Here is a 25,534-nt window from a genome sequence, read left to right as displayed (position 1 = left end):
TATATATATATATATATATATATATATATATATATATATATATATATATATATAGAAAGATAATGTACACTTTAAGTGACAATACTAAAAATCACTACTGTCCCGTAAAGTTCCAGGTTCAAAACAAAAGAGTTAGGTAAAATTACAAGTTAAAGTTAAATGCTCAAACTAACAACAAAACATTCAGGACTCATAGGGATAATGTAATGGCAAAAAACAGGTTAAATATATGGTAAACTGCAATAGCCTCTATTAACACGAAATTAGCATGAGTAAATTTATCTAAGTCAGCCCTGATAAAATGAAAATACCAGATAATACTCAGTGAATGCAAGATATATTATTACAGATACGAAATATTGAGAACAATGGCTGACATGAAACTTTACATTAATCACAAAAACCTTACTAGGCCTAAGAAATAACACCTTATGCTACACAGTACAAGAAAATAAGCAATAACACTTATACTTAAATTAGACAGCTGCTAGATGGTTGGAGACTTCTTGAGCACTCACAATAATAACAACTGTACAGGGGAGGACAGAGATGTGAACAAAATGAGGAGTAGATCTAAGTGGCAATTAATGTAGAGACTGAGCTCATTATATAGGGGCCGGCAGAGCTTGATACAACTTGCAAGAAGGACGCACAAATGAAGCCATGGGGACAAAGAGTTGACAATTCTGCTCTGAACAACAGAAAGAACCACTTACTCAACTATAAGGGAGGAGGGGGGAAGTGAGGTAGAACACGCTCGTGATCAAACATGCAGCTTACTGTACGTTAGAACTACACAAAGGATGATGAAATCATAGGCTATGTAACACCTCCCCACCAAGAAAAAGAAATTTACAAAGGAAATTTCTTATTATTCTAAAACAATCTTTCTAAAGTCTAGATAAGCAATCTGCAATAACATTTTCTTTCCCCTTGACATGTTGTATGTCTAATGAATAATCCTGAAGAAGTAGACTCCATCTTGTCAGTCTCTGATTTTTATCTTTAAACTTACTAAGGACTTTCAGTGGGTTATGATCGGTATAAATGACTGTGGGGTCAAAACCAGAAAACAAATAAAATGAAAAATGCTGTAAAACCAAAATCAAGGCCAAAAGCTCTTTGTCAATAGTTGAGTAGTTCTTTTGAGGTGGAGTGAACATCTTACTGTAATAAGATACAGGATGTTCAATACCCTGATCATCCTCTTGCAGCAAAACAGCCCCAGCTCCTGTATCACTTGCATCAACAGCCATCTTAAAAGGCTTAGCAAAATTTGGAGTAGCGAGCACTGGCTGACTTAATAGGATAGCTTTAAGTTTGCTGAAAAAGGATTCACAGTTATCGGTGCAAACAAATTTAACTCCCTTTTTCAGTAGGTCTGTAAGTGGTGATACAAGAATTGAAAAGTTAAGAACAAATCTCCGATAATAACCTACCATTCCCAAAAATCTTTGTAGCTCTTTCCTACTTTTAGGTCTGGGAAGATCACTTATAACCTGAACCTTAGCTCCTGGTGGTGCAACATGTCCATCACCAATTACGTACCCAAGGTACTGAACTTTAGCTTGACCAAACTCACACTTTGATAAAGTAGCTACGAGATTAGCCTGAACCAAACGCTCAAGAAATTTACTGACATGGCATAGGTGATCTTTCCAGTTGTCACTGAAGATTAATACATCATCAATATAAACAACACACCCTGCCAAACCCTCTGTTACAACATTCATGAGCTTCTGAAATGTGGCTGGTGCATTCTTCATACCATATGGCATTACAGAACATGCAAAAGTCTTTCCTAGTGTTACAAAACATGAGATCTCCCTAGCACGTTCAGTCATAGGTACTTGCCAGTATCCCTTTAACAAATCAAAGTTACTTATGTACCTAGCCTTTCCGATCTTTATGCAATCTTCCACGCGAGGAAGAGGGTAAGTGTCAGTTTTGGTTATCTGATTAACACGTCTGTAGTCAATTCAAAGCCGCTGTGACCCACCTGGCTTAGGGACTAGAGTAACAGGAGAACTCCACTCGCTCTGACAGGGCTCAATCATCTTGTGGTCCAACAGGTAGCCAAGCTCCTTCTGGACGAGAGGAACTTTCACTGGGTTCACACGGTAAGGAGGCAATTTAATTGGCTTTGCATCTCCAACATCGATATCATGCATCACCACAGTGGTTCTTCCTAGAGTGGCACGGAACACTTGCGGGTACTCCTGCAGTAATGCCGAAAACTCCTGCCTTTCCTCGGGAGGTAGATGAGAAAGCTTAGTCTGGAGATCATTCATGATATCAGGATTCTTCCCCAAACTATCACTCAGGCTCATACTGCATGGGAGACCTTCACTTGCAGACTCGGGTGGAACAGCTACAGTGCAGACTGGATTATTTTCGTCCCGCCTGTGATATAACTTTAGCATGTTGATGTGACATAGTTGCTTGTTCTTTCTACGATCTGGTGTGGCGATGACATAGTTGACATCACTGAGTTTCTTCTCCATGAAATAAGGACCACTAAACTTGGCTTGAAGAGGTTGCCCATGAACCGGTAGCAGAATCAATACCTGATCTCCTGGCTGAAAGTGGCGTAACCTGGACTTCTTATCATACCAAGTCTTCATCTTCTGAGCAGCTCCTAAATTCTCTCTCGCCAGCTGTAAAGCAGTGGACAGCCGTTCTTTGAACTTCATCACATACTCCAGCAGGTTGACGTCATCTTCCTCTGACAGCCAGCATTCCTTGAGTAACTTAAAGGGTCCTCTTACTTCATGGCCAAACAGTAGTTCAAAAGGTGAGAAGCCCAGTGATTCATTTGGAGATTCTCTTGCAGCAAACACAACGAATGGAAGACCTTTATCCCAGTCTTTCTGATGTTCCAAACAGTATTTCTTGAGCATCGATTTGAGTGTTTGATGATATCTCTCCAACGCTCCTTGGGTCTGGGGATGGTAAGCTGAAGACATGATCTGGGTGATGCCCAACTCTTTCAGAGACTGCTTGAAAACATTTGACACGAAATTACTTCCCCGGTCTGACTGTACCTCCTTGGGTAGACCAAACTTTGTGAAGAACCCTTGCATTTCCTTGACCACGTTCTTTGCTGAGATATTTCTAAGTGGAATGGCTTCAGGATAACGAGTAGCCATATCAATCAGGGTCAACACATAAGAAAATCCTGAAGAAGTCTTAAGAAGAGGGCCCACAATATCCACCAACACACAGGTGAAAGGCGCCTCAAAAGGAGGAATGGGAACTAGAGGTGCAACCTTTTCGGTCTGATTACACTTCCCCACAACTTGACAGGTGTGACAAGACTTACAATACCAGGAAACATCTCTGAAGATACCTGGCCAGTAGAAGTGTTTCAAAATGCGTGCCACAGTCTTCCTCACTCCAAGGTATCCTGCCAAACTGGAATCATGAGCCACTCTAATGATATCCTGCCTACAAACACGAGGGATGACAACTTGATGTACAACCTCCCATTCACAGTCGGCTGATGCTGTTGGGGGTCTCCACTTCCTCATAAGTACTCCTGACTATATATAATAACAAGTAGAAGCACCAGCTGACTCTTCCTCACTGCAAGCAGAGGTAGCTAGACCTTTCAACTCAGGGTCAACAACCTGCAACTCAACCAACTCTTGACGAGACAAATTATCAACACTACGCGGTACTGTGTCATCTGGTGAGTGGTCCAAATTAGCAAGAAAAGTGTCAGCTAGGATAACATCATCATCATCATTATCCCCTAAGCCACCAGTAACTTTCCACTTAGCCCTAGTGACAGCACATGCAGAGAACACATCAGGGACATCACAATCCTGGGTCGCAGCCACTGGCTTACTAGACAACTGAGGAGCTGGACACACTTGACTTCCACCAATATCATTTCCAAGTAAGAAAGTTACACCTGACATTGGGAGTGTCTCAACCAACCCAACCATAACGGAACCATTATCAAAACCAGACTCTAAATTCACTCTGCACAGAGGGACAGAGAAGTAATTATTCCCTACACCTTGTAAGATTACAGTTTCATCAGAGGAACTAACATTAGAGCCTAGAACACTGGTCAGCATAAGGGATTGGCAAGCACCTGTATTATGATATATTTTAACTGATTTCCTGTCATTACTGTCCAGAGAACTGACAAAACCATCAGACAGGAAATTAGCACATGAACTCTTGAGAGTGTCACCCACGTTACTGCTCAAAAGAGGAGCTCCATCATGAGAATTTAAGTTACTCCTCAAAGCAGGTTCAGTTAACTCAGTTAAAGAATTATGGGAACTCTTAAGGGTGGACACTAGACCAATTGACTGAATATTTAAAGACTCCTTTTTGTTCACATCACGCTGTCTCCTGAAACATTTCTTCGTAGTATGACGAAGCTTACTACAATAAGTACATTTACTTTTCTGAAATCTAGAGGTGAAGCTGGTATTTACTTCCTGAGAAACATCATCTTTATTCTTTTTCCTGTTACCTGTACTCTGAGTAGAGGCAACGTACTTACTCTCAGCTTTCCCTTTTTCTCTAGAATATCTCTTGTGAGTGAGAACATATTCATCAGCTAAAACTGCAGCATCAGACAAATTATCTATTCTTCTCTCATCAAGATATAGGCTTACATCTTGACTAATACACCTCTTGAAGTCCTCCAGCAAAATCATCTGCTTAAATTTACCAAAATCAGAATCCACATTCTTAGAATTTAACCACTGCTCTAACAGATCTTCTTTGATTTTTGCATACTCAACATGGGATTGCTTATCTTGCTTATAAGTTGTCCTAAATTTTACTCTGTAGGCTTCAGGAACAAGCTCATAGGCCTTAAGAATCAAGCTCTTAACTACATCATAATTATCAGATTGATCCTGAGGCAAAGATGCATAAGTTACTTGAGCTTTACCGGTGAGAACAGTTTGAAGGAGTACTGGCCAATACTGTTTGGGCCAATTAAAACCTGTAGCTACCCTCTCAAAACAACTGAAAATACTTTGTTAAATCAGATTCATTAAAAGGAGGAACAAGTTTAACATTTTTAGCCACATCAAAATCATCAGAGCTAGATGATCCAGTTCCACCTTGTTTCATGCGATACTCATGGTCTGCCTGAATCCTGGCAAGTTCAATTTGTGCCTGTATCTGTGCCTCCTGAATACGAGCCTGAGACTCCGCCTCCTTAGCCTGAGACTCAGCCTCCTTAGCACGTGCTTGAAATTCAGCCTCCTTAACACGAGACTCCGCCTCCTTAGCCTGAGCCTCCTGCAGGGCTAGCTGTAACTTAGCTAATTCAATCTGCGTTTGCTCATTTGGAGGAGTTACATTAAACAAGCTTTCATTAATCATGCCAACAATTTGATCTTTAGAATGATGAGAGCAAACAGCAATTCCCAATTGTTGAGCAACAAGCTTAAGTTCATTCTTTGTTCTGTTTTCTACATCACACACTGTTTGCACATTTGACAAAAAATCTTTGGCTTCATCAAGCGTAGTAATAGTAGACATCATGAATAAATCACAGTCACAAAATATCAAGCAATATCCTTATGATAATATCCTGAATATCCTGATAAGAGGTCGCCAAATTTATGTTACGGAACAGAGAAAGATAATGTACACTTTAAGTGAGAATACTAAAAATCACTACTGTCCCGTTAAGTTCCAGGTTCAAAACAAAAGAGTTAGGTAAAATTACAAGTTAAAGTTTAATGCTCAAATTAACAACAAAACATTCAGGACTCATAAGGATAATGTAATGGCAAAAAACAGGTTAAATATATGGTTAACTGCAATAGCCTCTATTAACACGAAATTAGCATGAGTAAATTTATCTAAGTCAGCCCTGATAAAATGAAAATACCAGATAATACTCAGTGAATGCAAGATATATTATTACAGATACGAAATATTATGAACAATGGCTGACATGAAACTTTACATTAATCACAAAAACCTTACTAGGCTTAAGAAATAACACCTTATGCTACACAGTACAAGAAAAAATGCAATAACACTTATACTCAAATTACACAGCTGCTAGATGGTTGGAGACTTCCTGAGCACTCACAATAATAACAACTGTACAGGGGAGGACAGAGATGTGAACAAAATGAGGAGTAGATCTAAGTGGCAATTAATGTAGAGACTGAGCTCATTATATAGGGGCCGGCAGAGCTTGATACAACTTGCAAGAAGGACGCACAAATGAAGCCATGGGGACAAAGAGTTGACAATCCTGCTCTGAACAACAGAAAGAACAACTTACTCAACTATAAGGGAGGAGGGGGGGAGTGAGGTAGAACACGCTCGTGATCAAACATGCAGCTTACTGTACGTTAGAATTACACAAAGGATGATGAAATCATAGGCTATGTAACAATATATATATATATATATATATATATATATATATATATATATATATATATATATATATATATCGTCTGGTGATTGCAAAACTAAAATATAAATGATGTCCTTGGGTTGAATAGATAAATATCCCTTTGTATATAAATGAAGAAAAGTAAAGTTATGGTCTTCGAGAGAAGTGAGGTCAGTGAATGTATAATGAGGTTGGATGAGGAGGAAATGAAAAATGTGAGTGCGTTTAAGTATTTGGGTAGTTTGATGAGTAAGGATGGAAATTTAGAGGGTGAAGTGCATTAAAGGGTACAACAAGGAAGAAAGGTTGCTGGTTACTTGAAAGCAGTGATACGAAACAGGGAAGTGAGCATGGAAGCGAAAAAGTTACAACATGACAGTATTGTGACACTAACTTTAACGTATGGAAGTTAAGCTTGGACCTTATTGGAGGGACAGAAGTCAAGTGTGAGAGCAGTGGAAATGAATTATTTGAGAAGAGCCCGTGGAGTCACATGGAGAGAGACTGACAAATGAGGATTTGAAGGAGCGTTGTGGTGTGGATGTTGATGTGATAGGAGGCGTTAGGAGAAACATATTGAGATGGTTTGGCCATGTGGAGAGGATGGAGAGTGAGAGACTGATGAGGAGAGTGTACAGTATGTGCGTGAGGTGAAGGGGGAGAGAGGGAGGGGGAGGCCATGGATGAGATGGAGGGATGGAGTGGAGAGGTTTATGAGAGAAGGGGGTGCGAGCTGGGAGCAGGGCAGTGAAATGGCGGGGGACAGGGCGACATGGAGGCGAATTGTTTGTGGACACCTCTTGCGGGATTAAGGCTTCTGGCAACAGATAGACAGATAGGTAGGTAAGTGATGTTGACATCGTGGAGATACTAGTAAATGGATATAAAATTACAAGAAAATATTGGTATATGCAAAATAAATAAGACAGAGGCTCTGCAATGTATCCATGCTATTTAATACAGCTATATATCTGAATATATGAAAAAAATTGTGTGTGTGTCACCCCTTTGTGGTAACTAGGCTTTTTTGTGCAGGAAGAACAAGAGAGACGTGGAGTCTCGGCAGTCCTTCTTCCTTGTCCTTCCTGCACAAGCAAATCCAAGCTACAAAAAGGCATTGATCATAGGTCTGTTTGAGAATACGGCCCCTTGTGTGGATATGACAGATTATTATTATGGTCGTGATTAAGGACGGACCATTCATTTTGTTGCAGCATTTCAACACGAGGACTTCTTCTTTTTTTTTTTTATTCTTGCTATCTCTGAACCAGATATGTCGACATTTCAGGCTATCTGAAATAAGTAATGAACCGATCAATGAGTGTTTCTCAGAACTTCAGATTTGGACATCGGCCCATCTAGTCTGGAAGTATTTGCTTATGTAGACATGTTCCTTTGTGTGTGTGTGTGTGTGTGTGTGTGTGTGTGTGTGTGTGTGTGTGTGTGTGTGTGTGCGTGTGTGTCTCATGTATCCATCCTCGTGTGTGTACAGCCAGTGCTCTCACTACTGGGTATGCTGGCCACCTACATGGCTGCAGTGGTAGCGTACGGCTTGTGTTCCGCGTTGGGTTTGCTCTACGGCCCCGTCCACAACATCCTGCCGCTCCTCCTCATAGGCCTCGGCGTGGACGACATGTTTGTCATCGTGCAGTGCTGGAACAAACTTAACCACCAGGTACTGTCTTTTTCCACTACCAAGTACTAATGTCAGGCCACACTGTTCACAGTTATTTTCAAAACAGTGACTCATTTCTCAAAGGTCCTGCTTACTCTTAGTAAGCAACATAGGATCATCACCACACACACACACACACACACACACACACACACACACACACATATATTGATTTGTGACATGGTGCTTAAAGAACGAGTGATGAAAAAGAGGACTTATGTACCTAGGTGGAAAAATATGGAAGCTGGAAAACCAAGTAGTAAGGGATGTCTTGTAGAGCGAGATGAAGAGAATGGTGGCTGAACACGGAGTCGTAGACAGAGGCGTTAATGAACAGTACAGAGCCCTCAGCAACAACCTCTTGAGAGTTACTGATGCAATATGCGGTTGGACAAGAGGCCCACCAAGACATAAAATAACCTGGTGGTGGGATGAGGGTGTAGAAGCTGAAGTTAAGGAGAAAAGAAGGCTTTTCCGGGAATGGAAGAAGGGTGGTGACAAGGAGGAATACTTGGCTGCCAACGTAAGGCTAGAAGAGAGGTATACAGGGCGAAGTCTGAATCACAGAGGCGGTGGTTGAATCGGTAGAGAGGCGGCCTGCAGTCCTAATGGACCCAGGATTGAATCTTGGCTGGGGCAGGGAACAGTTTAAGGATTTGAATTTCCTAAAAACAGCCTTTCCTGATTTACCAGATGACCTGCCGACAAATCGTAAAATACCCCCGCTAATACCAATACACCAATCCTGTATGAGACAGCCCTAGCATGTATTCAATATGGAGGGTGGGTGTTAGCGCCGAAGTGGTGACATGTGGAAGTGTAGGAGGATTACTGGACCTTGGGATAGATCACTGCCCCCGAGAAATAGGCTCTGAAGCTTGTGCCCAGAGTCGGACAAGAAAAAAATAAATAAATCATATGGAAAGGAAAAATATATTTAAGGTGGCAAATCATATGAAGAGGAATAATCGGGATATTATAGGTGAGCAGTGTGTGAAGAATGAAGGAAGGGTAGTGGCGAACGGTGGGGATATTAATGATGCATGAAGAGATCATTATAGCCGGTTGTTGAATGAGGAGATTGACTGGGACAGGGAAGGTTTGGAGTCAGTAGATCCAGTGTTTGGCCCTTGGCCTTTGATTGACGCTGCTACTGTGAGTGAGGCAATAGGCAGGATGAAGGTGGGGAAGCTAGAAGGTGAGTCTTGGTTGACTGCCGAAATGTTGAAGGCCTCAGGAGATATAGGGGTGAGGTTAGTCACTGACCTGATAAATATGATTATATATGAGTGTGTTGTCCCAGATGATTGGTTGAAGAGTGTAATTGAAAATGTGTATAAAGGGAAGGGTGATGCCCTAGAAAGAGGAAATTATTGAGGCATAAAGCTTTTAGATCAGATAATGAAGGTAATGAAGAGAGTTCTAGAAGGTATGATTAGAGAAAGAGTGAATATTGATGAGATGCAGTTTGGGTTTATGCCAGGCAGGGGGACCACTGATGCCATATTCATTGTTCGACAGCTTCAGGAAAAAATATTTTGGAAAGAAAAGGGATCTTTATGTTATTTTTGTTGATTTGGAAAAGGCCTTTGACAGAGTCCCTAGAGAGGTGGTGAAGTGGGCAATGAGAAAGCTTGGCATGGTGGAGTGGCTGGTTAGGGTGGTTATGGCCACATATGTGGGTGCTCGCACCCAGGTAAGAGTGAGTGGAGATTTAAGTGATGAGTTTTCCGTAAATGTTGGTGTGCATCAGGGGTCAGTTTTGAGTCCCTTGTTGTTTATCATGGTACTTGAAGCCCTCTCACGTGACTTCAGAAATGGACTCCCGTGGGAGATGTTGTACACTGATGATTTGGTGTTGACTTCAGAGAATGAAAGGGAGGCAGAGGAAAGAATTAGGAAGTGGAGAGATGGTATGGGGCACAAGGGCTTAAGGGTATATGTAGATAAAACAATGATAATATCTAGGGTTGGTGGTGGTACAGTCAAAGAAGAGGGAGAGTGGCCATGTGCAATTTGCCACAAGTGCATGGGAAGTAATTCCATCCAGTGCAGTGTGTGTGATAAATGGATGCACAAGAGATGTACTGGTATTAGAGGTAAACTGCGAGATAATGCTGATTTTATGTGTCGGCGTGTCAGGGAGAGCAGGTAGAGATTGTCAGACGTGAAAGGATTGAACTTGCTGGTGAGTCTCTTGAGTGTGTGGAAGAGTTTTGTTATTTGGGAGACATGCTATGTGCTGGAGGTGGGGCTGGAGCTAGCTCTGTGGCTAGAGAGAGAAGTGGTTGGAAGAAGCTCAGGGAGCTGTTGCCTCTCCTGACATTGAGAGGACTCTCCCTAAGTGCTAAGGGGTCTTTGTAAGCAGCATGTGCTAGGAGTGTGATGCTGTATGGTTGAGAGACCTGGGCAGTAAAGGAAGAGGATATTCGCAGGCTCAAAAGTACAGAAATGACAATGATTAGGTGGATGTGCAGTGCGTCCATGCGTGCAAGGCCTGGGGGGGCTAGGTTTACGATGGAAGAGTTGAGAAGTAGGTTGGGACTGGAGTGTATTGGTGATGTGATGAGGAGAGGTAGATTGAGATGGTTTGGGCATGTGGAGAGAATGGAGGATGATAAATGGGTACAGAAGGTGAGCAGTGTTAATATTGGGCTGGGGTTGCGAGGGGTAGACCGAGAAAGACGTGGGACGAGGTCATTGAGTGTGACCTCAGTGTTAAGGGCCTGAACAGGGAGGCTGCCATAGATGGAGCAACATGGAGAGCCGCCATTAGGTGACCAACGCCGACGCATGCAAGCATGTTGGAGCCTACAAAAACGAAACGAAAGGAAACGATATATGAACTCTGCTACCGACTTCGTGTGTGGAAATTACATTCTGGATATGAATGGAAGGACCAGGGTTTCAATCCACATCTTTATTTGAGACGTTTCGGAACAACTCGTTTCATCATCAGGCCTAGTGACAAAAAATTGAAATATTAAGTATTATGATGAAAAATATTAAAATATTAGAATAACTCAAGCCCGCAACACAGACACAGACATCCACAAAATGCCACGACATCATAAAATTAGTGCACCAATAAATATAGAAGTAAAATAAATTAGAATGAAAATAAAATATTCAAAACGAAAATAATATTACAAATAACACTTACTAAAAAAGGGTACTTACTAAGTAGGGGTACTGACGACTCGCAGTCTCCAATTTCAGGTTATTTTATTGCCTGGAAAGTGCTCTCCAAAATGAAAAAGTCCATATCACTCCAGCTGCTAGATGAAACTAAGAAACTGTCCTTTTTTATAGGGTGATCTGATTCACTCGCATGCAGGCGGATAGCTGAGTGAAGTGTCTTCGATACATAATGACTTGATCTAACTGATTTACCTAAATGTTCAAAAACCCCAGCCCTAAGATGCCTCTTTGTCTTACCTGAATATGTAACCTTACAGCTATCACACGTATATTGATAAAGAGGCAAGTTCCCTAGGGATTCTATCTTTGAAATGAAACAAAGTTTGATTAGTTTTTCCTAAAACACCAGGAAGAACTACTCATCAGCAGCAGCAGCCATTATAAGTCCATTGCTGAACAAAGGCCTCCCCCAGCCTTCTCCACGACTTCCTTGACTGAGCCCAGTCTTTAGCACGTTTTCCCTGCAATCATCTCTCCATCTCCTGTCTGGCCATTTTCTGCTACGCTAATAATCTCTTGGTGTCCAGTCAGTCTGCCTCTTGTTCCATCGGTTATCCCCAATTCTTGCTACATGGCTTGCCCACCTCATATCTGATCCTTTATAACTTCTATAATGTCTTTGATCTTAGTCTGCTCTCTCACCCAAGTTGATCTTTTCCTGTCTCTTAAAGATATTCTCAACATTGACCTTTCCACTGCTTCCTGAGAACTGATTAGTTTATTTTCCATCAATTTTGTTAATTTCCAGGTCTCACAACAGTACATCATACCTGGAATTATACATTCGTTATATACTTTTCGTTTCATACATATTGGCAAGCTACTTTTCATAATGTCTCTGTGTTTGCCGAAACCTTTCCATCCAATTGTAATGCGTCTTTCTATTTCGCTATCATGGTCTTTCGTTAATTTTAGTATTTGCCCCAGGTAATTTTTCTCCTCGACTTGTTTAGAGTTTCTTCGTTTATTCTGATGACGCTCTTTGGTGTATGTGGATTAAACATTACTTTAGTTTTACTCCGGTTCATCTTCAGCCCTACACTGCGACTCTCTGTTCAGGTCTTTTAACATTTCTTGCAATGTCTCTGCTGTTTCTGAGAGTAGGACAATTTCATCTGCAAATCAGATTAGGACAATGTCATCTGCAAATCTAAAATGGTTTAGCTTTTCTCCATGTATGTTTGCTCCTTTGTTTTCCCAGTCTAGGTTTCTGAAAATGCTTTCTAGGCATGCTGTAAATAACTTTTCATTGGGAGTATCTTTTTATTTTTAATCATCTTCTTTCTTTCACTTCTGAAACTGAGTCTGGCTGTGCAACCCACCATTCTATGGTCACTTCCTATAATTACTTTGATGATAACTGTAACATTTGTGATCCTGTTATTCTTATCTGCTATAATAAAGTCGATTTCATTCTTTTTCTCCATTTGGACTTCTCCAGGTCCATTTTCTCCTTGTCCTTTTGTAAATGAATGTGTTCATTATTTTCATGATTTATATTTCAGCAAAATATACCACTATTTCTCCTTTTTCGTTCCTTTCTCACACTCAGAATTTTTCCATATATGCTTCTCCATTTTTTGATTTCCCAACTTTGCATTGAAGTCTCCCCTGAATATAATATATGTGGCCTTCTCTTCTTCCATAATCTGGGAGATGTTGTCATAGAATGTTTTTATTTCTTCATCTGAGCTTTAAGAAATCAATGCATATGCTTCTATTACTTTCAGTGTGTATTTATTGCACATTTGAATTACAACCCATGCTGCTCTGTCAGATACACTGCTGAATTTAGCAATGTTGTCTACAAGTTTTCTGTTAATTAGAAATCTTACACCACTCTTTCATTCTACCTTCCTCTGTAGTAAAATAGGATGCTGCTGTCTTCGAGCTGAATTAATTTTTCTTCTTTTTCTGTAAATCTCCCTTAAACCTACAATATCCCAACTAATGTTTTCCAATTCAGCCATTAAGTTATCAAGTTTGTAATCCGCGAGGCTTCTTACACTGCATGTATAGATCCTCAAGGATTTCATTTTGTTTCATATCTCAGTTTCTAATTTGCCGACACATTGCTTACTCATTTTCCGTGGCACACATACATACATATACAGTATATATATATATATATATATATATATATATATATATATATATATATATATATATATATATATATATATATGTATAAATGTATCTGTATATATGTAGAATCAACGGCATAAGTTCACTCGCCTCCCTCGCTGCTCTATCATCTCTGAGATTCAGATTCGTGAATGCGAAGCAATGGACACAGGTGCATAGTATCGCAAACAGATTGCGTGGTGGGATGTGGGGTTGGCAGAGAGGTGAAGGAGTATGAAGGGCGGGGGGCCATAGAGATTAACGGTATGGGAACCAAAATCAGTCAGATAAGACAATGAAACGCAAAAGATGAAAATCATATGAAGTATATATTTTACTGAAACTACACTGCTGTGGGAATGGTGCGGGTTACTGGATAATATATAGAGAGGTAATTGTTCCGCACACTATCCTCCTAGCGAATCTCATCGGTCCTTTTTCTGTCTTCTTGCTTATGCAGCTCTCTCCCTCTCCCACACTCTGTATCCCTAGCACTCTCACGCTTTCATACTCACTCTACTCCCATACTCTCTCTCTCTCTCTCTCTCTCTCTCTCTCTCTCTCTCTCTGTATATATCTATATCTATCTATCTTTCTATTTTATCTATATCTATCTATCTATCTATCTATCTATATCTATATCTATCTATCTATCTATCTATCTATATTATATATATATATATTTATATGTGTATATATATATATATATATATATATATATATATATATATTATCGTGGTCGCTTACTTGACACGTCACCTCGTTTCTACGGAGGAACCTCTCCATATCCCTCCCAATCCCCACCCCAGCACCACATTGCACCACGCCATCTGTTAGCAGTATTCTGCACCTGTGTCTACTGCTTCGCATTCACGAGTCTGAATCATAGAGATGATAGAGCGGCAGGGGGGGCTAGCTAACTTTTGTCGTTAACTGTACACAGAGAGAGAGAGAGAGAGAGAGAGAGAGAGAGGGAAATGGAGATGTTTGTATATATTGTCACTGGTGTAGTTACCCCAGTAACGGACTGGTGAAACAGAAGATGTGAAGATATAGCAGGGAGATAAGAGGAGCTGTCAAGAACATTCAATATTTTTTCTATTTTTTCGAGGGTTTCCTTATCAGTTTAGCTGCCCCTAGTTGAAGAATTCAAGACCTCACTAATTTCCTTCTGTTTCTTCAGCTGTCATGAGATCATCAAAGGATTTTTGTTTTTCTGTTTCTTGGCAGAATAACATTAAATGTTTTTCCCTGAACTACGCAAAAGAGACATTTGTCCTTGACCATATGTGAATGTGACATATAGTGTGGGTGGGGTAAAAAAGAGAGTGTTTTCCAATAACAGTCCAGAACAGCCTTCTTGACGGCCCCTTATTGGCATTGTTTAGGTTGTGTTAGCTTGTAATTGGTAGCAGGTGCCTCCATTGTTTGATTTTGGCTACAGATTATAATTAAGATAGCCTAGTGACTAGTTAGCTTGGAGAGGCAGAGTAAAGCTATTATAAGGCTTGAGGAAATAGCGAGAGTCACGTCTTTTCGTTGCACATTTTAACCCATTTTCACACACTACTAAATACGTTGCTCTCATTACATAACACGCTGTCTGTGCAGCATTTCCCTTTTTTGGTTCACTTCTCCATACAACACTAGTGTGTGAATTATATCTGGATTACATCATTGATTCACCTAGTTCCTCAAGCTCTGTGAGTATGTAGCCTCCACTGATGGTAATTTGGTTAGGTGAGAGAAATAACTTGTTTTTATAGTTGTACTGTGGGGCCTGTGTGAATCCCCCTTTTTATAAATGAACCCTGGTTTCTTTTTGTGTATGTTGCTGTGTAAAGTAAAGTAAGTTAGATTTCCTGTGAGCTTTATCATACCCTTTTTGATGATTATTTATGGGTTAAGAGTGCACCATAAAATATACGCCCCATAACAATTTATATATATATCTATATCAGCGAGATACCTGGAACCAGTGTCTGACTCACTTCTTCGATTCTGCAACACTCACAGTCTTTCTTCTAGCTTTCCCTTTGTTGAACACCACCTCTCCTCTAAATCTCACCTTCTCTTCCTACTGTAACTGAGACTCAGCTGTCTAAGGTAACTGATAGCAAACCCTTTTCTGTATCCTCCTACTTCCTTCACATTAATTTCAAAGCCAAAAGTGGTTGTTTTGTATATGTAGTCAAGGACATTTCTAGCTCTCATGTTCCTGAACTTGAATCTTCTGAATACTCTACTCCCTGGCTTTGGCTTTCCAGCCATTCTGTGACTAAATATATCTGTGCTGTTTACTTTTCCCCTAATTCTACTATGAAAAATTCTATGACTATTACTTATAAGTTGGAACACATCCTATCCGTCTCTCCTTTCTCTGAAATCTTCATTGTAGGAGATTTCAATGTTCACCACCACCTTTGGCTTTCCTCACATTTCACTGATCTACTTGGTGAACAAGCTTATCTTTTCTATCCTTAATTACCTGGAGCACCCTACCCAATTCCCTGAATGCAAAGGAGAGACTTCCAACATTTTTTACCTCTTCCTCACAACTAATCCTTCTTATTATGCTGTTAATCTTTCCTCTCCACTGGGCTCCTCTGTTCACAACCTCATCATCTTATCTTGTTTTATCGGTCCAGTAAGGCCTGTGGATCCTCCAAAGCATTGGTGGTTGTGGCACTTTGGAGTTGCTGATTGGGAGGCCCTCAGGCAGTACTTTAATTTTCCCAGGAATGATTATTGCTTCCATGCCTGAGAGCCATCTGAGCGTGTCATGCACATAATGAAGGTTATTCTCTCGAGCTTGGAGGCATACATTCCTTTCTCATATCCTTAGACTAACGCAAAAAAAAAAAAAAATGGTTTAATCACGTTTGTTCTAATGCTGTCCACAACAAGGAGAGACGCTACAAAAGGTTCTAGAGCCAACCCACCCCTGAATCTAATCTCTTTTATGCTTCTATCCGCAATCGTGTTAGGTCTGTTCTTCGCTCTGCTAAAAATAATTTCATTTGTGCTGAATGCCCTGAACTTTCCGACTCGAATTCTTCTCGCCACTTTTGGCACCTTGCCGAAAACCTTTCTAACAACTTTTTCTCATAATTCTTCCCTCCTCTTTTTCAATCTGATGGCACTGTAGCTATTTCTTCTACTGATAAAGCCGAACTCTTCACTCAGACTTTCTCCTCCAATTCCACTTTAGACGATTCCGGTGCTGTTCCTCCATCACTTCCCCCCTCAGACTTCCTTATTGCTGTCATTAAAATTTCTTGAATTGATGTACTTTCTACCATCACTGGCCTCATTACTAACAAGACATATGGACATGATGAGGCCCTTTCTGTTGTCTTCAAGAACTAAGCTTCTGTACTTACATCCTGCCTAGGTAAACTCTTTCGCCTTTGTCCATCACCTTGTACCTTTCCTTCTTGCTGGAAGTATGCTCTCACTCAGCCTGTCCTAAAGAAGAATGACCATCCCCAGCCCTTTAACTATCGTCTAATTGCTTTGCCATCCTGTATTTCAAAAGTTTTCGAGTCTATTCTTACTGTAATAAAAAAAAAATTAAAGCACCTTTCCTTTCTGATTGTCAGTATGGGTTCCACCAGGGATGCACCACGGGCGATCTACTCACCTACCTTTCAGATTCCTGGCCATCCTCCTTTCAGGACTTTGGCGAAAGCTTTGTCATTGCTCGTTTCATCTCAAAGGCTTTAGATCGAGTCTGGCATAAATCTTTAGTTTCCAAGCTGCTCTCTAACGGTTTCTATCCTTTTATCTTTGCCTGCATCACTAGCTTCATTTCAAGTCGTTCTATAGCTGTTGTTGTAGACGGCCACTGTTCTTCTCCCACAGTTATCAGTAGTGGTGTTTCACGGGGCTCTGTCCTACCACCAGCTCTCTTCCCTTTATTCATCAGTGACCTTTTAAGCTGTACATCTAACTGTATCCATTTTTACATTGACGACTCCACCCTTCACCTTCCCATTCACTTCCTACAACGTCCGTCTCAATAGTTACTTCAACAAACAATGTCTGACTTGGCTTACATCTCTGACTGAGGTAGAAGTAATGTTGTTGTTTTCAATGTATCAAAAACTCCGTTCTTACATCTACCAACCCTACAAATCTTCCACAGGAGTTCCCTCTAATTTTTAACAATATGCAGCTCAATCCTCATCTTTCTTAAACATACTTGGGGTTTCATTCGTTCGGGAATCACCTTGGAAAGATCATATTGCATCTCTTGTATAATCTGCTTCCAAGAGATTAAGTGTGCTAAGTCAAATCCGTGCCTTGTTTACCCCTGCACAGTTGTTAACTGTACTGTACACACGGTTTTTATTTGCCCCAGTGTGGAGTACAGGTCTTATGTGTCGGGAGGCTCCTCAAATACAGCTCTCTTCAAAAAGGAGGACCAAAGGATCTTCGTCTCATTAACTCTCCTACTCTTATTGGCTCCCTTCAATCTCTGTCTTTTCATCACACTATTACATCTTTATCTCACGTCTACCGCTATTTCAATGCCCACTGCTTCTCTGAACTGTCTGCTTGCATCCCTCTACTAATACGGAGGGTGCTTCTATCCACAAACTCTCATCCCGTTTCTGTCCATTTCTCTAATGTGACAGTTAACCTTTACTCCCAGACTTTCATGTATGCAGCAGTTCAGCTTTGGAAATGTCTCCCTCTGTATGTATTTCCTACTGCATATGATCTACAGTCTTTCAGACGCAATGTGTCCAGGCACCTTGTAATGTACGGATCTTGAAATCGGCTCTCTGTTTTCTTGTTTTTTTTTTTTTCTTGGAGGGAACACTTGGAGGCTCCCGGCTTTTGGTTCCTTCTTCCTTGCAGAGTATATATATATATATATATATATATATATATATATATCATCAGCCATTGCAAGTCCACTGCTGAACAAAGGCCTCCTCCAACCTTCTCCTCGAATCTTTGCCACGTTTTCCCTGGAAATATCTCTATCTCATCATTCCACCTCCTGTCTGGCCTTTTTCTGCTACGCTTACAGTCTCTTGGTGTCCAGTCAGTCAACCTCTTGGTCCATCGGTCATCCCTTATTCTTGTTACATAGCCTTCCCACCTCCATTTCTGTTCTTTTATAACTTCTATAATATCTTTGACTTTAGTCTGCTCTCTCATTCAAGTTGATCTTTTCTTGTCTCCTAAAGATATTCCCAACATTGACCTTTCCATTTGTTCTCTGAGAACGGATTAATTTATTTTCCATTACTTTTGTCAGTTTCCAGGTCTCACAACCATACGTCATAGCTGGAATTATACATTCGTTATATACTTTTTGTCTCATACAAACTGGCAAGCTACTTTTGATAATGTCTCTGTGTTTATCGAAAGCTTTCCATCCCATTGTAATATGTCGTTTGATGTCGCTATCATTATCGTTAATTTTAGTATTTGCCCCAGGTAATTGTACTCCTTGACCCCGCTTATTCTGATGACGCTTTTTGGTGTTTGTGGACTGAACATTAGTTTTACTCCTGTTCATCATTAGCCCTACTTTGAGACTTTCTCTGTTCAGGTCATTTAACATTTCCTACAATGTCTCTGCTGTTTCTAAGATGAGGACAATGTCATCTGCAAATCTTAAATGGTTTAGCTTTTCTTCATCTATGTTCACTCTTTTGAGTTCCTAGTCTAGCTTTCTGAAAATACTTTCTAGGCATGCTGTAAATAATTTTGGTGAAACTGTATCTCCCTGACGCACGCCCTTCTCATTAATAATTTGTTCTGAGTTCTTACTTAATTTAACCGTAGCAGCTCCCTCATTATATATGCTTTCGAGCAGTTTTACAATGTTCTCATTCACTCCATGTTCTCGCATTGAATTTACACTTGCTATGTGCTCCACAGTGTCAAAAGCCTTTTCTTAGTCAACAAAACCTAAGCACAGTGGTTTACTATATTCTGTAGTTTTCTCAAATAGCTGATTTATTGTGTGTAGACGCTCTGTAGTCGAATACCCGCTTCGGAATCCTGCCTGTTCACGAGGTTGGTCTTCCTCCAAATTCGTAGTAATTTTCTTCGTAATGACTTTCGTGAAGAGTTTGTAAATGACTGACAATAAGATAATAGGTCGATAGTTAGTAAAATCTTTTGAGTCTCCTTTTTCTGTAAAGTAAAATAACTATTGCATTACACTATGTTTTGGGAATTTTCTTCCTTTTCAAACACTGAGTAAGTGAGCAAACCTATTTTGTACTTCTACTACTGCATCCAACAGTAAATCTGCTACTATTCCATCTGCTCCCGGAGTTTTCCCTCTTTTCATATTTTTAAGAGAAATACAGTATTTACTTCGTCTGGTGTTACCTCAGGTATTTCACTTGTGTCAACTGAAAAGTTAGCTATTGGTACTACTGTCTTTGATGCATACAGTTCTTTATAAAATTCTTCAATTCTCTTCACCATCTTATCTCGGCAATTAATGACTTCACAGTTTTTGTCTTTCAGTGATGTATTTGCTGCTTTCCCAATGCCATATTACTTCGGACCTGTTTCAGACTTTTTCCTTTTTTTATGGTTTCTTTGATCTGGTCAGTGTTTCTCTTTCTTTTTTTCTTCTTTTTGTCTTTTGTTGATAAGCCTATTTAATTCCGCTCGTTCTATTTTATCTTTGTTTTTACTTTCATTTCCTTTGTGTTTTTCATAGGCTCGAGTGTCTTTTCCGAATACTTCTTGCCTTTGGTTGTATTAGGTTTTCTTACTACCTCCACTGATTCTATTAACACTTTTGTTAGTCTGTCATTCGGCTCATCAGTGTTATATCCAGAATTAATTAGAGTCTGAAATGTGTTCCTTATTTTCAACTGAAAAGCTGCTTTGTTTTCCTTTAGTTTTATTTAGCAAATCTTTTTATCTTTAATAATCTATCTTTCAATTTTGATAATAAATCTGGCTGTGCAACCCACCATTCTGTGGTCACTTCCGATATTTGCTTTGTTGGTAACTGACATTAATGATCCTGTAATTCTTATCTGCTATAATGAAATCGATTCCATTCTTTGTTTCTCCATTTGGGCTTCTCCAGGTCCACCTTCTCCCTGTTCTTTTGTGAAAGAATATGTTCATTATTCTCATGTTATAAATTTCAGCAAAATTTACCAGCATTTCTCCTCTTTCGTTCCTTTCTCCCACCTCAAATTTTCCCATACATGCTTCTCCATTTCTTGATTTCCCAACTTTTGCATTGAAGTGTCCCATGAGAATGGTATACGTGGTCTTTTCTTCTTCCGTAATCTGGGAGATGTCGCCAAAGAATGTTTCAATTTCTTCATCTGGGCTCTGAGAAGTTGCTGCATGTACGTACTTGTATTACTTTCAGGGTATATTTTTTGCACAGTCTAATTACCACCAAAGCTGCTCTGTGAGATACACTGCTGAATGTAATAATGTTGTCAGCAAGATTTTTGTTGATTAGAAATCCTACACCACTAACTCTTTCTTTTTGCCTTCCTCTGTAGTCATCGAGCTGAATTACTTTTTCTTCTTTTCTGTAGGTCTCATTCAAACCTACAATATCCCAACTAATGTTTACCAGTTCAATCATTAAGTTATCAAGTTTTTAATCTTCTGCGGGGCATCTTACATTGTATGCATAGATCTTCATGGATTTCAGATTATTCAATATCCGAGTCTCTAACTTGCCAACACAGTGCCTATTCACTTTCTGTGGCACACTGCCCGTACGCGCAGGAGGCAGTGCGGTTGGACCTTTAGTAGACGATGATCCAACAGGAACGGCCGTCAAATCATTTGCAATAGAACTCATGTTTGGTTGGGACGACTGTGGCAAATAATCTCACTTCCCTGCCACATAGTTTCTGGTGAGATGTAATTTTTGTGCCACCTTATTCGTTATACTCGGTGGAACCATATATATCTATAGGGGGTCCCATGGTCCGCGTGGTCTAAGATGGTTCCTTGTGTATCTTGTTACGGAACAGAGAAAGATAATGTACACTTTAAGTGAGAATACTAAAAATCACTACTGTCCCTTAAAGTTCCAGGTTCAAAACAAAAGAGTTAGGTAAAATTACAAGTTAAAGTTTAATGCTCAAACTAACAACAAAACATTCAGGACTCATAAGGATAATGTAATGGCAAAAAACAGGTTAAATATATGGTTAACTGCAATAGCCTTTATTAACACGAAATTAGCATGAGTAAATTTATCTAAGTCAGCCCTGATAAAATGACAATACCAGATAATACTCAGTGAATGCAAGATATATTATTACAGATACAAAATAATAGTAATAATGGCTGACAGTAAAACTTTACATTAAGCACAAAAACCTCACTAGGCCTGCGAATTAACACCTTATGCTATACAGTACAAGAAAAAATGTAATAACACTCATACTCAAATTACACAGCTGCTAGATGGTTGGAGACTTCCTGAGCACTCACAATAATAACAACTGTACAGGGGAGGACAGAGATGTGAACAAAATAAAGAGTAGATCTAAGTGGCAATTAATGTAGAGACTGAGCTCATTATATAGGGGCCGGCAGAGCTTGATACAACTTGTAAGAAGGACGCGCAAATGAAGCCATGGGGACAAAGAGTTGACACTCCTGCTCTGAACAACAGAAAGAACGACTTACTCTACTATAAGGGAGGAGGGGGGGAATGAGGTAGAACACGCTCGTGATCAAACATGCAGCATACTGTACGTTAGAATTACTCGTACACAATGGATGATGAAATCATAGGCTATGTAACACCTCCCCACAAAGAAAAAGAAATTTACAAAGGAAATTTCTTATTACTCTAAAACAATCTGTCTAAAGTCTAGATAAGCAATCTGCAATAACATTTTCTTTCCCCTTGACATGATGTATGTCTAATGAATACTCCTGAAGAAGTAGACTCCATCTTGTCAATCTCTGATTTTTATCTTTAAACTTACTAAGGAATTTCAGTGGGTTATGATCGGTATAAATGACTAGGGGGTCAAAACCAGAACACAAATAAAATGAAAAATTCTGTAAACCCAAAATCAAGGCCAAAAGCTCTTTCTCAATAGTTGAGTAGTTCTTTTGAGGTGGAGTGAACTTCTTACTGTAATAAGATACAGGATGTTCAATACCCTGATCATCCTCCTGCAGCAAAACAGCCCCAGCTCCTGTATCACTTGCATCAACAGCCATCTTAAAAGTCTTAGCAAAATTTGGAGTAGCGAGCACTGGCTGACTTAACAGGATAGCTTTAAGTTTGGTAAAGAGGATTCACAGTTATCGGTCCAGACAAATTTAACTCCCTTTTTCAGTAGGTCTGTAAGTGGTGATACAAGAATTGAAAAGTTAAGAACAAATCTCCTGTAATAACCTACCATTCCCAAAAATCTTTGTAGCTCTTTCCTACTTTTAGGTCTGGGAAGATCACTTATAACCTGAACCTTAGCTCCTGGTGGTGCAACATGTCCATCACCAATTACGTACCCAAGGTACTGAACTTTAGCTTGACCAAACTCACACTTTGATAAATTAGCTACAAGATTAGCCTGAACCAAACGCTCAAGAAATTTACTGACATGGCATAGGTGATCTTTCCAGTTGTCACTGAAGATTAATACATCATCAATATAAACAACACACCCTGCCAAACCCTCTGTTACAACATTCATGAGCTTCTGAAATGTGGCTGGAGCATTCTTCATACCATATGGCATTACAGAACATGCAAAAGTCTTTCCTAGTGTTACAAAACATGAGATCTCCTTAGCACATTCAGTCATAGGTACTTGCCAGTATCCCTTTAACAAATAAACTTACTTATGTACCTAGCCTTTCCGATCTTGTCTATGCAATCTTCCACACGAGGGAGAGGGTAAGTGTCTGTTTTGGTTATCTGATTAACACGTCTGTAGTCAATGCAAAGCCGCTGTGACCCACCTGGCTTAGGGACAAGAGTGACAGAACTCCACTCGCTCTGACAGGGCTCAATCATCTTGTGGTCCAACAGGTAGCCAAGCTCCTTCTAGATGAGAGGAACTTTCACTGGGTTCACACGGTAAGGAGGCAGTTTAATTGGCTTTGCATCTCCAACATCAACATCATGCATCAACACAGTGGTTCTTCCTGGAGTGGCACGGAACACTTGCGGGTACTCCTGCAGTAATGCCGAAAACTCCTGCCTTTCCTCGGGAGGTAGATGAGAAAGCTTAGTCTGGAGATCATTCATGATATCAGGATTCTTCCCCAAACTATCACTCAGGCTCATGCTGCATGGGAGAACTTCACTTGCAGACTCGGGTGGAACAGCTACAGTGCAGACTGGATTCTTTTCGTCCCGTCTGTGATATAACTTTAGCATGCTGATGTGACAAAGTTGCTTGTTCTTTCTACGATCTGGTGTGGCGATGACATAGTTGACATCACTGAGTTTCTTCTCCACGAAATAAGGACCACTAAACTTGGCTTGAAGAGGTTGCCCATGCACTGGAAGCAGAATCAAAACCTGATCTCCTGGCTGAAAGTGGCGTAACCTGGACTTCTTATCATACCAAGTCTTCATCTTCTCCTGAGCAGCTCCTAAATTCTCTCTTGCCGGCTGTAAAGCAGTGGACAGCCGTTCTTTGAACTTCATCACATACTCCAGCAGGTTGACGTCATCTTCCTCCGACAGCCAGCATTCCTTGAGTAGCTTATGGGGTCCTCTTACTTCATGGCCAAACAGTAGTTCAAAAGGTGAGAAGCCCAGTGATTCATTTGGAGATTCTCTTGCGGCAAATACAACGAATGGAAGACCTTTATCCCAGTCTTTCTGATGTTCCAAACAGTATTTCTTGAGCATCGATTTGAGTGTTTGATGATATCTCTCCAACGCTCCTTGGGTCTGGGGATGGTAAGCTGAAGACGTGATCTGGGTGATGCCCAACTCTTTCAGAGACTGCTTGAAAACATTTGACATGAAATTACTTCCCGGTCTGACTGTACCTCCTTGGGCAGACCAAACTTTGTGAAGAACCCCAGCATTTCCTTAACCACGTTCTTTGCTGAGATATTTCTAAGTGGAATGGCTTCAGGATAACGAGTAGCCATATCAATCAGGGTCAACACATAAGAAAATCCTGAAGAAGTCTTAGGAAGAGGGCCCACAATATCCACCAACACACGGGTGAATGGCGCCTCAAAAGGAGGAATGGGAACTAGAGGTGCAACCTTTTCTGTCTGATTACACTTCCCCACAACTTGACAGGTGTGACAAGACTTACAATACCAGGAAACATCCCTGAAGATACCTGGCCAGTAGAAGTGTTTCAAAATGCGTACCACAGTCTTCCTCACTCCAAGGTGTCCTGCCAAACTGGAATCATGAGCCACTCTAATGATATCCTGCCTACAAACACGAGGGATGACAACTTGATGTACAACCTCCCCATTCACAGTCGGCTGATGCTGTTGGGGGTCTCCACTTTCTCATAAATACTCCTGACTTTATATAATAACAAGTAGAAGCACCAGATGACTCTTCCTCACTGCAAACAGAGTTAGCTAGACATTTCAACTCAGGGTCAGCAACCTGCAACTCAACCAACTCTTGACGAGACAAATTATCAACACTACGCGGTACTGCCTCATCTGATGAGTGGTCCACATTAGCAAGAAAAGTGTCAGCTAGGATAACATCATCATCATCATTATCCTCTAAGTCACCAGTAACTTTAGACTTAGCCCTAGTGACAGCACATCCAGGGAACACATCAGGGACATCACAATCATGGGTCGCAGCCACTGGCTCACTAGACAACTGAGGAGCTGGACACACTTGACTTCCACCAATATCATTTCCAAGTAAGAAAGTTACACCTGACATTGGGAGTGTCTCAACCAACCCAACCATAACGAAACCATTAACAAAACCAGACTCTTAATTCACTCTGCACAGAGGGACAGAGAAGTAATTATTCCCTACACCTTGTAAGATTACAGTTTCATCAGAGGAATTAACATTAGAGCCTAGAAAACTGGTCAGCATAAGGGATTGGCAAGCACCTGTATCACGATATATTTTAACTGATTTCCTGTCATTACTGTCCAGAGGACTGACAAAACCATCAGACAGGAAATTAGCACATGAACGC

General features: G+C 40.4%; 1 protein-coding gene across 1 annotated transcript in view; it reads left to right on the top strand.

Moving 5' to 3' along the window:
* The window catches only part of LOC145400507 (patched-related protein 9-like), a 524,238-nt gene that overhangs the window by 226,525 nt on the left and 272,179 nt on the right, over positions 1-25,534 (top strand). The window contains exon 9 of the mRNA XM_080273031.1: positions 7,887-8,069. Within this exon, the coding sequence (XP_080129157.1) occupies positions 7,887-8,069 (183 nt within the window). The remainder of the gene's footprint in view (positions 1-7,886; positions 8,070-25,534) is intronic.

Source organism: Coenobita brevimanus, chromosome 52, assembly GCF_032717465.1.
Source record: "Coenobita brevimanus isolate Jiangsu-jjx chromosome 52, ASM3271746v2, whole genome shotgun sequence".
Classification (NCBI taxonomy): Eukaryota; Metazoa; Arthropoda; class Malacostraca; order Decapoda; family Coenobitidae; genus Coenobita; species Coenobita brevimanus.
The sequence above is the reverse complement of the archived record's forward strand: the minus strand, read 5'-3'. Positions and strand labels throughout refer to the sequence as shown.